The sequence below is a fragment of the Cuculus canorus genome, chromosome 1 (genome assembly GCF_017976375.1).
Source record: "Cuculus canorus isolate bCucCan1 chromosome 1, bCucCan1.pri, whole genome shotgun sequence".
Taxonomy (NCBI): domain Eukaryota; kingdom Metazoa; phylum Chordata; class Aves; order Cuculiformes; family Cuculidae; genus Cuculus; species Cuculus canorus.
The window spans coordinates 65489875-65505381 of record NC_071401.1 but is presented as its reverse complement, the minus strand read 5'-3'; the positions used below and the strand labels follow the sequence as shown (position 1 = coordinate 65505381).

General features: G+C 34.1%; 1 protein-coding gene across 2 annotated transcripts in view; it reads left to right on the top strand.

Annotated features, from left to right (window-relative positions):
- MRPS9 (mitochondrial ribosomal protein S9) overlaps positions 1 to 15507 on the top strand; it is a 36554-nt gene that overhangs the window by 15098 nt on the left and 5949 nt on the right. For both annotated transcript variants that reach the window (XR_008451353.1, XM_054075107.1), the window contains exons 3-7: positions 2759 to 2821; positions 2926 to 2956; positions 5144 to 5223; positions 11253 to 11335; positions 13855 to 13930. Coding sequence is in view for 1 of the 2 variants with exons in the window: in XM_054075107.1 (XP_053931082.1) it covers positions 2759 to 2821; positions 2926 to 2956; positions 5144 to 5223; positions 11253 to 11335; positions 13855 to 13930 (333 nt within the window). In the remaining variant the exon portion in view is untranslated. The remainder of the gene's footprint in view (positions 1 to 2758; positions 2822 to 2925; positions 2957 to 5143; positions 5224 to 11252; positions 11336 to 13854; positions 13931 to 15507) is intronic.

The following is a 15507-nucleotide window of genomic DNA, read 5'->3' as shown; positions in this document are numbered from 1 at the left end:
TGTAGCTGAAATGATCACCTGAAGAAAGTAGTTCTTGGTCATATTCAGCACGTTTCCTTTCTCATCTAAAGTTCAAGTCAAATTAACCACTACAATATGGTCTGTGACCCTTAAACTGAAAACCACTTGTGGAATGGAAAAATGCAGTTAAATCTGAAAGATTTCTTGGGAACTCTACTGCTAGCACTTAAACTTTGATTATAAAGTTTTAAGAGGGATGTTCACCTGCTATTTGTATGTTCAGAAAAATGCAGAATCTGCAGTTAATTCTCTCCAGAATTTTCACTTGAGACACAGAATTTCTTAAAAGGAGACCTGTGTTCCAAATCTGAAAACATTGTCAAAAGATTTCAGGAAAATATTTTATGGTTATTTATATGCTCCAGCTGCAGTTTGGAGAGATTAATTCTGATGTTATTTTTAAGGCTGAGCCACCTATTGCTGGTACACATGGGTGGTGGTAAGTAGTTTTCCCAAAATATTCCATTTCTACATAACAGAAACTTTTGCATAGACAAAATCAGCTTCTATAAATTAAATTTACAAGAGACAGACTGACTTGCTATGTAGTTGCTAAAAGTACAGTCTGAGGACACAGCTATTTAAAATTAAGAAGAAACTTCTGAATAAAGCTGAAGTGGAGCCGGTCACATTCCAGGATAGTTCCTATGGGGATGTAAGACAAACATCCTTGATTACATTCCCATAAAAAGGGAGAAAGCAGGAAGACTGTTTCTTTCTGTTTTGGAACAACAGAAAAACAAAATTACGAAATGAACCATTATTCTTTGGCTAGCTGCTTTGTGGAGAGCTGAAAGTAGATGTTAGGGTTTCTTAGTGTGGGACTTGTTTATCGTTTAGCACGAAAGACATGAATATACACTCAAGCAATATAAAATAAACTTTCTGGAACTAGAACATCTCAGATGGCAACCGCTCTCTTGATTATAAAGGTTAAATTGTTATATTTGGCATTTATTAAGGTGTCATAGTTACAGTAACTGCTTTGACCGAGATTCTGGAAATGCTTGTATAAAGACTACATCTTAAGTACACAGTCAGCCTCAGTATCCTGTAATAAATTCTTTTAATATATTATATAAAGTGTTTGTTTAACATCATTTGGCTCACAGCAGATTTCTCTATTGTCATCATAATTAATCCCCATTTGTTCATAAATAGGTGTTCACCTACTGTGTGTATGCATAAAATGCCCATTGACTAACAAATGGGAATACAGTAGTCACTAAGAGAAACAAAATTACCATTTCATAAAATCAAGTTAAGCCTTTTGTTTGCTTCAGAATTCTCAAAATTTCTGTTCAGAACGCCAGTAGGGGATTAATGAAAGTAATAGGTTAGGTCTTTCTACACTCCATGCATATTAAATCGGCTGAAGCACTGACAAACCGCTCCATGTCCATGGGAAAAATGATCAGCAAGTAATAGCCCTAAGATAGCCTAGCTAACAGAGTCATTCTTCTTAAGAGAAGATTTTAAACTCTGATTTTATTGTAAATCTACTTTTCTGTTCTGTCTGATGGAAATATAAATGAGACCAATGCCAGAGGGGTTTATTCAGTTAGTCCATGTTACTGTATAGGTAGAAGATTTTTATCTTAAGCTCTATTACCCACTGTCTGAAATTGGCTACTTTTGGCAGACCCTTACATCTGTGGGGTTTTGATGGCTAGATTTTTCTGATTTATTTTTAGAAACAAATGGAAATAAACAGTGTAAATCCATATTTTTACTTTATTAAATTATATTACATGCATTGAAGAGGAGAATAGAGTGATATTGAATAGAAATGTGTGTCATTGAGCTTAACCTTGTAAGGTGCTTTGCCTTACATTTTGCCAGAACGTTGGCAATGTTGGTTTACCTACTTTTAGTTATTGGGGCAAATAATACTAAATTCATATGTTAGGTGAATAGTGATACATATTGGTTAAGTAAGAACAAATTATGTACCTTGTACTTAGTGAAAATAGCAGTAAAAGAACGAGTATGTGTTGAATGTCACATTTTTCTAGATTGTTCTAGCAAACCTGTAAGTATCAAACCCCTGTCATAAGTATCCAAGGAGAAGAAAGATGGCACTTAGGAGTCTGTCTTCTCTGAGCAATTAGTTCAAGTTCAGCAAAGATTGTAGTGACTCACAGTTGTTTCCAAATAAAGTGTTCAATGAAATGCTTATTTAGGCTGTGTGTAAAATATCTTCTACTGCCATAACAAACATTACTTTTAGACTTGAGGAAACCGTGTCTGTAGAAGCTGGCATCCTAAATGTGTAAAGCTTTGCTTTGTCCAATTGCTTAAAATAAGATTTCTATGCAGTAAGCATTGTTAACAAGGACTGATATTTTCAGAAGGATAAATTAAATGTTGTGATTTCCTCTGGAAGACAGAGCACTTGAAATTTTAGGGGAAAGTCACTGTGTGTAAACGTGGTCTAGACACTTAAGTAGTTCTGGTAAGTTATGGTAAATGCATACCATAAAAACTAAACTTTGCAGAAGAAAGTTCATTCTTTAAGATGGAGCACAGCCTTCAGAATGAGGTTTTACTTTTCTTGATGATTCCTGAGGAAATAATCTGCCTTTGTTTTCAGCACAGCACATATGTGGCACTCTTTCCTACTGATTTGGTTGCCTACTGTACAAAAGCATGCTATTTTTCTCTGCAAGAAAGTGAAAAATGTCTTGATGATGTTTTTATTGAAAACATTACATATGATTTCTCTTTTTGTTTTCAGAAAGCTATTGCCTATCTCTTTCCCTCTGGCTTATTTGACAAACAAGCCAGGCCCATGATGAAGGTAAGATTTTTTTGTTGTTGTTATTGTATTTCTGTATAATTGTAGCAAGATATTTTAAGTAACTTTTTCCTTTTGCTGATAGTTGTTTATTTGTTTATTTACAGCATCCTTCTGAGATTTTTCCAGAGCAGAGGAGTAAGTGTTTGTAGTTTTAGTTATTGTTATTGTTGTTGTTTCTAGGTATTAGAACTTTTTCATGTGTAGAATTCCTAATTTTCAGAGATTTACTTCTTTCCTCATCTTTCAAATAACTGCTAAGAGATGAACAGTAAAAGCCTGATCTTATGTTCTAGTTCTTCGGATACAAAATACTGCTGGCTTCTGGAATACCAGCAGTCTTTTTAGGCATCTTGTCAACTGACTATAGAGAAATGTTTCTCAGTGATTAAAAAGTAAATGGTGGGTAGGATGATGTGCAGAATCTGTTGAAGTCACAGGAAAACCTTGTGTTGAATTCAGTAGCTTTTCATTAGAGGTCTCTGTCATACCCCTAAAATATTCATTAATTTTAACCAAAAGTTTTGTTGCTAACTTCATTGCTATAAAAGATCAGAAATTACAGCTTTGAAATTACCAGAAATCTCCAGATTAAGGAGAATGGAAACTTCCCAGTCATGTCTCAGTTTTGACCTGAAAGTCTGTTCATGCTCTCTTTGGTCTTGCTGATGAGATACTGTATGAAGTCCTAGTTATCAGTGGTATGCCAGTGTGTTGATCAGGTGGCCACAGTGAGAATGTCACTGAAATCACCAAACTGATTTTACATAGATTATTTAAAGGTATTTATGAGTGAAATCTTAGCATTTTCCATCCTACCTTTTCCTGTTCCTTATGTTTTTGGGACTTTGTGTGTCTTTTTAGAAAGCTGTCTAAATTATCTGGAACTTTGGAATTTCAACTTTCAAATGGTATGATGCATTATTTTCTAACTTCACAGTATTGTGAAGTAAATAGTAGCAAGGGAAAGGGTGGTAGGAGAACGTTAATCATTATGCAATTTTAAAATCGAAGCGCTATACTGTGGCAGAACTGAGCTACTATTCGGTATGCTTTCAGAACTAAAGAATTCTTTGAAATGCTATCTGTTCCCTCAGGAGTGTGAAAAATAGCTAGTATATATGCATATCTTTGTATTTACGTCTAAAAATAACACTTTAGATGTCTTTCAAGGCAGCTTTGTCTTCTCTGTGCATTGTCTTTGATATCTTCAAATTACAAAAATATAAATTTATAATTCAGAACGTTCCTTAAACAGTAATTTCAACAGAATACACTTTCACAGCTGCATTCATGGAAGTTCATAGTTTCCACTAGTAGTATGTGTGGTTGAAAGACCACCCTTGTTGTTTTGTTCTACTTAAGTTTTGTACCTTTGCTTTCAACTTCTACTGTATTATGTCTTAATGTTCCAATGCACTTAAGTATCATGCTTATCTAAGGTGTTCTTGGCGTCTTATCTTTCTCTTTAGCTTGTTGATAGCGACACTTGAAGTTCACTTTGTAAAATGGCTGGGAGCTTTTCTACAGTTCAGTTTGTAAAAACCTCTCAGGTGTTTATTTTTATCACTTCTTTATTTGCAAAAGACCTTTTTCATATTTCTTTTTTCTGAAGTTGAAATTTATTTGTCCTTAAATAATATTTTTTAATGAATAAAATAAACCGGATGTGCTGAATTATATAGAATGTATGTTTCCTTGCTGAACTTATTATGTAAACTGTAGCATAGGTCTTGTATTTAAGTATCCTAAAGGCATCAATGTAACCACGTCCTAAAGTCACGCAAGTTCTGAATACAGCTGTGTTACCTGCAAAAGACAATTGTACCAATATTTACAACTACTGTACAAATACTTAGTTTAGTTTAGACATATGATACTATTAGAAAATTTGCTCTGGATTTAAAGCACTGTATTCCAGAGCTGTTAATCTTTGATGTTTCACAATTATTATGTAGATTTCAGGCATTTCTTAATTTGTACTACTTCTTGTTCTAAAGTGGATTCTTCTACCTATAATACCAACTATACAGTCTTTAAAAGTGTATTTAAGATCTATGTGAGGAATTCTCTCGTGTTAAAATATATTTAGAAATATTATATTGGATATTTGGTTATAATTGCAGTCAGAGATTGTTTTTTAACAAGATAGTTTAAATCAGTACATTTCCAGACAGGTTGAAAACCCATAAAATGTCTTTGTTCTCTGATATTTAAAAAGGTAATTAGTATTATGAAAGAGTTCATAACTGCAATTTAAATACAAGTGGGTTTTTTTTTCAGTAAGTGTGTATTGCTTTCTTGTCTAATCTTGCTTTTCATTAGAAATCCAGTGGGGAGAAGATGGCCGACCATTTCACTTTCTTTTTTATACGGGCAAGCAGTCGTATTATTCATTAATGCATGTAAGTATGTTATAATCTGTAATAAATAATGTTAGCTCCCGGTCAAGTACATGTTATTCTGCAGATGTGTATCAGGAGCTCCTGAGTATTCACAGTAGGCCATAGTATCACCACTGAAGCTAAATGCCATGTATATTTTTATGTCACAATATCCATTAGGGGTATTTTTATATCACATTTAAGAGAACAGACTACATAATGGTTCTTGCTTTAATTTTTGGTTTTTTCTGCAGTTTTGGCTATGGACTGTGTTTGAGTAGTCTAAGCACTTTCTTGCAGGCTGTATCTGGCTAGTAGTGTAAGGTTAGTAGTAGAATGCATTTACAACAAAAATGGGTAGTTACAGGAAAATGCATTGTAGTATAAAAAATTAGCTGGGTTTTTTCTTTTTTTTTTTCCCTTGAAGGGCGATGCTATAGGAAATGTTATTTGTGCTGACATTTAGTGAGAAGAAAATTTGCATTTAAACTGCTTAATTGATTTTTCTAAGACTGTTCCATTCATGCAAACTTAAGGCTTTTTTTGATTAGTGTGGTTCCAGGAGTAAAGGATCTGCATCTGTTTACCTTTATGAAAAAAGCTGTATCTAATACAGCATCACAAGACCCTAGATCTTAACATGGATTATGAACAGACATTTCATATCCATGACCATCAACAGCACAAGCAGTATCTACATCTTTAGAAGAGTTTATAGAAATATGTGCATTTTTCTGATGTGTACTTATAGAAGGCAAAACCATTAATAATTTATGCAGGAAATATTTAATTGGACAATCATGTCAGATTTCTTTTCCTCATTAGATAGTCTTAAAAAGTTAGTTCTGTGGTTGGTCTGTTGTCAAATAAATAAATTTTATGTTACTGAATTCAGTGCACAGCTTTACTGAGTGTAGTGATTTTATTGGAATTATCAGATATTTATTTGTGTTCTGCTTACCCAAAGGACAAAATCCCCACTTGTCAGGTACATTTATTTCTTTGGGAGAATAAAAAACAGACCCCCTATTTTTTTGTTGTTGTTGTTGTTGTTGTTGACCTTGGGCAAATGAGCTTCTTGCCCTGGCAGAAATGAAATGAATGATAAATGTAGAGTGTGTCTTTGCTGAGTAATGGAGCTGCAGCATAGGCTTTCCACAGAGGTTTTCTCCTGCACAGCCTGAGGCAGCCTGAGGAACCCTGCTGTTCATTTAAATAGGTATGTCAAATCTGCCTCGAAACGCCGCTGGTTTGATCTGTGGTAATATTTGTGAAGGTTCCATATGGACTTGAGCCCCCTGCAGTGCTAAGAAATAATGTACAACGCTTCATGGTGCAGACGCAAATTTTCTCTGAAAAGGGATGCAATGCTGCGTTTTAGCTGTCGGAGAGGATGATGGAGCTGACGCGCTAGGCCTGTCAACTTGTTACACGGATGGGTTGCACGCAGCGAGGCTGTGGAAAATCTGTGCCTTTTAACTTTTCTACTTAATCACGGTTGTAGCATTGCCTTTAGACTGTATGCTACATTAATTCTCTTCCTGCCTTCTGCCTTTCATCCCAAGTTTCACGGAAAAAAGTAAAGCATGCAGGTCTTGTAGAGGAGCCTTATCAAACAGCTGTCATCTGACAAGCCATTTGCATTTGTTTTGGCTGAAACAGAGCAACCCAAGGGCAAGATGTTTTGTTGCATTCCATCATAATGAAGAAATTACAAATTTTACAAGGAGCACAGTTTATTTTTAGCTCTTCCTAGCAGTTAGAAAGAGTATGCAAGCTTGCCTTGGAAATCTCTAAAAGAATAGTGTGAATCTTGTTTCTAGCAGTGTGGCAACCACCTTCAAACAAATTGGTTTGACAAATGCGTTTTTCATCAGTGTAGGATACTTGAGTGTTCTTTGCCTGTTTCTAAATATTTTCATTCAATAGACTTCTGTAAGCCTAAATCCTTTAAGTGCAGTTTAGCGGATTTTTTTTAGTCAGCCAAATGAAAGCCAAAATCTGCGTGAAATTCCCAACTTTGTTTTAACCTCTTATTAAAATAATGTATGTTTAAGAAAATGTATTTTTAAGTCTCAAAGCTAATTAATTTGGCTAGGAAAACAAAGGGTTATATGTTAATACAGTCTAGTGTAAGTAATCAATCCCATTTGAGGATGTCCTTTAATTTGCTACATTAAGTCTAATAAATCGGATAAACATAATATTTAGCTTATACTTCTATGCCATTAATTACTGCATGGATTCTTGTGGAACTTGAATTTTATTAATTGCTAGTAATATAACATTGTGGCATTATTTGTTTGTTTAATGCTAATAAAGAATATTATCGCCTTGCTAAAAATAGATTGTGTGCATTTGCATGTATTATAACTGCCAATATGTATGTTGTTATGGCTTGAATATTAAATGAACTTTCATAAAGGATATTTGCTTTATACTCCATTGTTGTCTTTGTTCTGCCTGTTGAATAAAGTTCAGCTGTAGGGAAAAGGACAATTTATTTTTCTTTGATAAACAAGAGAATGTTTACTGCATGAAACACCATTTCACAAATGTTTGATACTATATTTTATTATCATTTAACTTAAAAGTTTTTCAGAGTAGTATTGTATCGAAATTGCATAAGAAACAAAAAATGCAAAGTGTGATGTAAAATGATGTGGGCTCTTACAGCAATTATCTTATTTTAGGGTTCCGTTTGCTGATTTCTTACCTAATTTTTATAGAGGGCAAAGTAAGAAGATATTATATTTTTATTTTAAAAGAGAACATCCTTGTAGAGGTCTGAAATTTGATCTCTCTGTTGGAAATGGAAGCATTTCAGTATGTAGCCAATCTTGCAAAAGCAGCTATTTTGATTGTGTAATAGCTGAGTTTACAGGACACACAGATGTGTACATTCATGAGTTGGACTATTGAATTCTGAAGCGATTAGTAAAATCTTCACCTGCCAGCTTTGAAAAAGCAAGTCTGTCTTCAGAAGCTTTCTTTAGCCTTTGGGGATTGAAGATTTGTCAGATAAATTATTGGGCATTACATGTGATCCCTGATTTTTCCAAAGGCTCATCCATGTACTTTACTTCACACGTGAGCGGTTCTTTTAGTCTGTTGACTTCATCTCTGTATGGAGATTAAATACATGCATTAATTTTTTTTTTTTAAAATACTTAATACCAAAATTTTATTTCATAAGAGATGCAAGTCCACTTTCGTTGCCAGATATATGCAGGAAATTATATTTATCATTTCTTTTACACTTGGAAATGAAAATACTGCTTTTTAATGTCATTTGACTTAATTTCCCGTGTAAAGGGTTCTTTGTACAAATGGACGTGATTACTGTAACTTAACCAGAACAGTTTAAAGAGATCATTTTAATTCTTAGAAGTACACGTTCTTAGAACTTAAATATGCTATTGAGTATTGGTGTTCTTTGGGAGTAGCTAGCGAGGGTCTTCATTCAACTGTTGTAAAGCTTTCTGTGTAGTTGTAGTTATGAATTTCTGACGCCAGAAATTACTGCATGCCAGCCTGCATCTCATTTTATTTGCCTGTGTATATCAGTAGTTTCTGAATATGACAAAATCCTCAAGTCTATCTTTTACTTGTATCATTTTACCTGAAAATATTTCAGTTGCTATTTCAAAGCGATTCTGACTGTTGTCAGTCTGTCCTAAGGTTGGGGTTCCCTCTCCCTCCCCTTTTTTATTTTTTTAAAGACTATGGTATAGTTGTGGTTTGTTGGGCTTCTGGCTTGTGTACTTTTTGCTGACCGCTTTGAAAGATAAATCTCTATGCCAGAGTGTGTTGAAGGTGATGGGTATTTGTGAGGAGGCAGGTTGGAGACTGCCTTTGCCAGGCAGGAAGGTGGCACCCTGTGCCTTATGAGAAGAAGAGGGAAGCCAAGAGGCTAGCAGTAAAGTGGAAAACCTCCTTATACATTTATAAGTAACCCAGTAGCTCTTCTGACCAAATAACTTCTTCATGTCTAGTTTCACTTCTTCCAACTGCAGGAGCTCATGGATTGGAGAACAGGATTCTCCAAACCTGTTCCAGCAGAGCTGGAGGAGTGACAGCCACAGCCCTCCTTCTCCTTCTCTTCTCTCCCTCTATAATCCAGAACAGAAGCTTCCATGATTCCACTGACTGTTTTTCATGTCTAACTACAGATGTGTAAAAATTGCTTGGTATCAGGCACATCTCATGCCCTCTAACTCAAATCTTGTCTATGCTTCTAATGCATAGTCAACAATTTTTGCAGTCTAATAAGTCATTTGCGAATGGAGCTGTTACGATTATCAGAGTGCTGTGACCTGAGTCTTGCCCAAAGTAGTGCTACTGTATCGTGTTGTCTTAGAGATCTACAGATCTATTTCTGAGGTTTGGAAATACTTGAAAGTAGTATTTGTTTGCTCTTTTATATAATGTTTCCTGTGTTTGAAGATAGACTTTTTTCAAGTTGAAAAATTTTCCCAGTTCCTAATTAATGCAGTTAGCTCTATCAAAAATAAAGGATTTCTGAAAGGTATTCTACTGTAATATATGATTTCTTATACTGCCTCAAAGAAAAGCGAAAAATTTTATGCTTCAAGGTTTTATACTGTAGAGTTATTCCAAAAGTACTTTTCTACTGTGCTGCAAAGAATGTCATCAATGACCTGCATCAGAATTCAGTGAATTGTCCCTGTTTAAATGCTTTGAATGCAGCTCGGACAACAATCTGTTCTTAGTTCATACATTTTCAAGTGCAAATATTTTTAGTATATGTGTGGGTGTATTTTTATAGTAGCAAATAAATCAGCTTGAACAGTAGATGTTTATAACTAAGCAAGGGGGGATTATTGTGGCTTTTAAAAATGTAAACTCTTGCAGGAATTTCATTGCATCCTGTTGCAAATCCCAGTATTATGTTAAGAACTGGTATTCAATTGGTTAATTTCTGACAATACAGAGCTGTCTCACAGTTCTTCTTTTACTGTTTTTTGTAAGTAATTCAAAGAAAAAAACCTCAACCATTGTTCCTTGTCCTCATAATGCTTACACTGTAGTTTCTCCTAAAACTCATTATATTAATAAGGTATATGAAAGTCATTATAAGCTTTCTATTTTCAGTTGTTAATGGAGGTAAATTATTTGGCATACAATTACTTTGTTTCAGTATCATTTATAATTATCCAAATACTCCTGTTTAACTTGTGATTTGAATCACCGTTGTAATTCAGTGTTAGATGTTATATTTTAGAACCAAATGAAACTGAAAGTTTCTTGATTGAAAAGAACTGAAAATACTTTTATTTAAAGGTGTGTTTCTTCTGTAATATATTCAGTGTGACTTTTTGGAGTATTTTTCCTTCTGTTTTTCTGAAGCGATGAATCACTGTCACAGCATTGTTTGAAAATCATAGCATAGCTAAGAATTTCAAGAAAACTTAAAAAAAAATACTGAAAATTCAGAATAAAGGTATCTGTAACATTTAGAAGAAAAGAAATTCTGGTAATGGTAGATGTACTATATGTGTCCCCCCCATGGACATGCCTGGTTAAGAGGGAGTTCTGACCCATTCGACCACCAATAAAGTTTAAGCTTTAAATGTACAAAGCTCTAACTCAATAAAATCATTTACAGTCTTAAACCTTGTCACTGTATTGAGGAAGTCAAATTAAAATGTGGATGCACTGGTGGAATTGTTGTGCAGTGTGTTTTGGACTTAAATTCATTACACAAATGTAGTTGCTTTTCTGTATACAGTTGAGAAGATATTTTTTAATAAGCATATGTTAGAAGGCAACAAACACTGTTGAAGAAAAATAGCAGAATTCAAAATTAATTACTTTGAACTGCATGTGAAAATATTATATATACTATCTAAATGTTTAGGTTAGATTTAACTTCCTACACTTTTCTAAAAATTGTTAGAGCTCTGCTTTTTTCTGTCCTCTTCTGAATTTTAAGTGGAGATAAATTCACACAAACTTATATTTTAAATAACAAAATTTAAATATTTATTGGAAAATGCATTTAAATACTTTTTCAATATGCATTTTAGGAAACATATGAAAAATTGCTAAATGTTCAGAAACATCAAGACCAACTGACAGCTCAAGACCTCCTTCCTCAGAAGGAAAAAAGGTAAGCTTCCAATTTGAATGAATATTGATACTTGCTTTCTTAAAGTGCTTCAGTATGTTGTTTTGGCACTTCTGGTTTCCCACCCTACCTGCCTTTTATTCCACACACTTTCTGAACCTATTCCCAATTCCTTGTCTTATACTTGTATGGTAATTTCAGGCTGGAAATTCTTACTTTATATGTGTGCAGTGCTCATTTCTTTCTGCTAAAATAGGAAAATCCCACCTATTTCTCTTGCTCTTTATTGAAAAGAGCAAGGAGAGATTATTCTCTCCTATATAAAAATTCTAAAGTGTGATTTGAAAATAAGTAGAAAATACCCAGTATTCTGTGTTTCTTTATGTGAAGTTTTCTATTTATTTCTTTATTAAGGGTTTTTAAAGGGTTTTAAAAAAGGGTGTAAACAAAGCTTTTTAAAATACTGAATGAGTTGCTTATCTTTTGGAAAATCCTATAGCCTAAAGCTGAGCATTTTAATGGTTTTTAATTAATTACAATTCTTGAATATTTTTACTTACCAATATTTCTCTTGCAGTTTCACTATTTTTCTTCTAATGGTTTTGAACAGATAAATCATTAAAAACAACAGTAATTTTAGAAAAGATACATGTCAACCAAAAGAAGCTATTGGAAATATTTTGTTTGTTAGTACACAGGATCAGAATTGTCTGTAAAATGCTTATGTGCTTTAAGAACTCTTTGCTTCTCTTAGGCTGAATTTGTGATTTTCTATTTTGAGATTACTAACCCCCCGCCCCCAAGGATTTTATTATATATTAGAATACTAAAATAAGCAAATCCTTTTACAGAAATTGATACTGCTAGGAAATTTTCATTTTGGCACTTACTGCTTTTCTGTTTCACTAAGTTGTTTTTTATCTTTGTTCTCTCTGTGTATTTTCTAGTCAGATTTATGTGCTCTTCCAGTTGCACATCATGTTGGTTTGTCATTTCTTAATTTCAGCCATTTGTTATTTATGTTAGGAAGAGAAAGGATTAATTTGCTGAGATTATTTCAATTTCTTAAATAACAGAAGTTCATGTTTCTTCATGATTTAAATAGAGTCTTATGACCCACAGAATATTTTATCATAGATTCATGTTAGCTTCTAAGCAGAAAAGAGAGCAAATGAATTTAGTTTCTTGGCGCTTGCAGCTGAAAAATAACCCAACTCCTTATAGAGCTCAGCCAGTGGATTTACTGATGTGAAAAATGACCTAAAGCTGGTCAGAGCTGAAAGGTTTTTGTGCCTGTTAGGTTTGTAAAAGCTCAGACGATCTAAAGGATTTTTGAGACTTATTTTCCACACTGGATATGGTACTTCCTCTGAGATTAGCCTGGATAATTTATCTCCAAAGTGTAGGTAGAAAGTGGGTGGATGGGAAGGGCTTTTTTTTTTTTCTTCCCCAGAAAATAATCTATTGTGGATGTATTGTGTAATATTATTAACTGCAGGGTTAGGACCTGATCTTGTACTGCATTAAGTTTATAGTTTTTCACATGTTAAAAATTTCTTTGACTTCACTGGAAGTAGTAATACATAAGTGCGAGTATATATTTGAGTCTGTCAGAATCAGAAACTTTTTAAAATTACTGTTAAAACCAGTGTTGTTTCTAAATAAACATTTCTCGTGCCCTGACTCAGAAAAGCATTAATATACATAGTTAAGAAGAAATAGTGTTTAAAATCACCTTCAGAAGGAGTGCTTTTCTAAATCACAGCTTCCTTAATGCTGCTGAAAATATTCCTTAAGATTCTTTCTAAAAATCCTGAAGAGGTAAGAAACTAGTTACAGCTTTGCCTTAAATTCACCTGATAATGTTGGCATGTATATGTATAGTGGCATTCTGCTTTGTTGGTTGCTTTGTATCATGCATATTTCAGAAAGGTTTATTTCAAGCATTGTTTTTTAGTTTGTGTTAACATCTCCGTATGTTTCCTTAGAAATTTCTCCTTTTGCTATCATCGGTGCAGTTTCTGTGCTGAGCAGGTCAAGATTTCGCAGCAGAAAAAATACAGTGTGTCGTTGCTGCATTAGTACTTTGATCATACTTACTGCTAGTGGAGTTTTTTGTATTAATCTGAAAAGTAAAGACCAGAGACAAAATTCTGTTACTTCAGAAATCTGTTTTAACATTCTGCTTTTGATTTTGGGCTTTGCTGCTTGTAAACTAAACTTTTCCTAGCAGCAGACTTTTAAAACTAGTCCTAAGTTGTGGGGAACATGGGTTGCTATTACAATATTACTCTAGCTCAGTCTTAGACTTCAATAATATGAATAATGCAAAACTGATAACTTTCATGTGGTTAATTCAATATGTGAAGTTACCATCCCTTTCAAAATATCTTTTAAAATCAACGTAGGCCTTCTCATGTTTACTGTAGGAATGTGATCTGTAATCATTTATAATGGAAGATGTATTTCTGAATGAAGACTGACTGTATGTGTGGTCCTTCGTGATGTAACTCTAATTGCATGGTTAATTAAAAGGAAAAAATATGCGATATTTTAAACAGAAACCTGGCTGGCAGCAGATGGCTGACTAAGATTGAATTGGAAGAAATGTTGTTAGAAAAACTGTCAGATAATGATGTAAGTAATTAATCTTTCTAATCTTAAGGAGGCTTGTGTCTTAAAAATACGGAATCTGGGTGCATTTTTGGATACTGAGAAGGTACTAAGTAGAAGCAGGTGCTCTTCAAAAGAATTTTCTTCCTTCTCATGAAGTCAGAATATGCTCACAGTACTATCACATTCATGTTGAGTTGAAAAGTGACTTGTGTCGCTTTTTTGTCCAGCACAGTACAGAACTATTAAGGGGTTTCCATTTTTACTAATAGTTTATTTTTTCTCCTGGTAGTATTGTAAGGTCTAGAGCACTTGTTCCTTGTTGTCTATGTGGTCAGGAATGGAGTGCAGTCACACTTTATAATAGAAATAAATAGTCATTTATTCCAGTTACAGATGAAAAATGGACAGGACTAGAACCTCTGTTGCTTAATGTATAGAAGGAATAAATGTTCAAAATAAAAAACCACAATGGATTTGTGTAATGATAGACCTGCACAGAGTTTCTGATTGTTTAATCTTAAAGACATGATAATGATAGAAAAATCATAGAGAAGGCTGATCCAAAATAAGAGGTCCTTTTTCTTAGTGACTGGCTACAGAATCAAGTATCAGAAACATGATACAAAGCTACGTAGATCTCTCTTGTTATATTCTCCTTGAAATAAATATGGTGGGAGAGAGGAGGATTCTGCAGTTCCTGCAGTATCTGCAAACTGTATCATTGTCTAGATTTGAAGTCAGTCTTTACTTGTATTTCTGGGAATAAGACTATTCATCCTGGTAGTTGTACATGTTTTTCTTACTTGGAGCTTTTTTCTGCAGTCCACTAAATAGCATTAGATTTTGTAACAGCAAATGGAATCTGTGTGGCCAGCTTCTTTTTTCTTTCTTTTGGAAATTTAAGCTTGAATATGATAGTACCAGAGAATACAACACCATTTATTTTAGCATCCCAAGTATTTTCTCACCTGGAAACCGTGTTCTTCAATCTCTTCTGTCCTGTAGACAACATCATTGCAAAAATAGCATAGCAGCAGCAGCAAACATGCCCTTTGATCACTAGTCATCCAGAAGAGTAATGTGTGATGGCTTCCTTGTCTATGGGTGATGTGAAATGGTCTCAAATAGATTGTGGTCCGTAAGCATAGGTTAGAAATTGCTATTGTACTTTCTCAGTCCTGTCATATCTAGGAGACTTCCTCTGTCTTGTGTGCAGTAGGAGCAGTTATGACTTCAGTGTTTTCAGTAACTCTTGTGTTCAGGATGGTTGTTTTTCCTCTCACAGTGCCAGGAACTGATCTAGTGGTACAATCAGATGGTTTGGTGTCACTTACTGCTTGTTTTTTGTACCCTTTACATCTGTAGAAGGAGACTGCAGTAAATTAAAAAAACCAAAACCAAAAAACAAAAAAAAGCCCAAACTGCACAAAAACCTCCGGAAAAACCAAACCAACACCCCGAACCTTTTACATACCGCCCTCTTGCATGTAAAACCACAAAGCCTCAGCCTATAGGAACAAACATTTTTTAAATGTATTTGAAATGTCTTGCTATACATGACCAGTCTTACCTGCTCAAATTCTTACATTCTACCATTG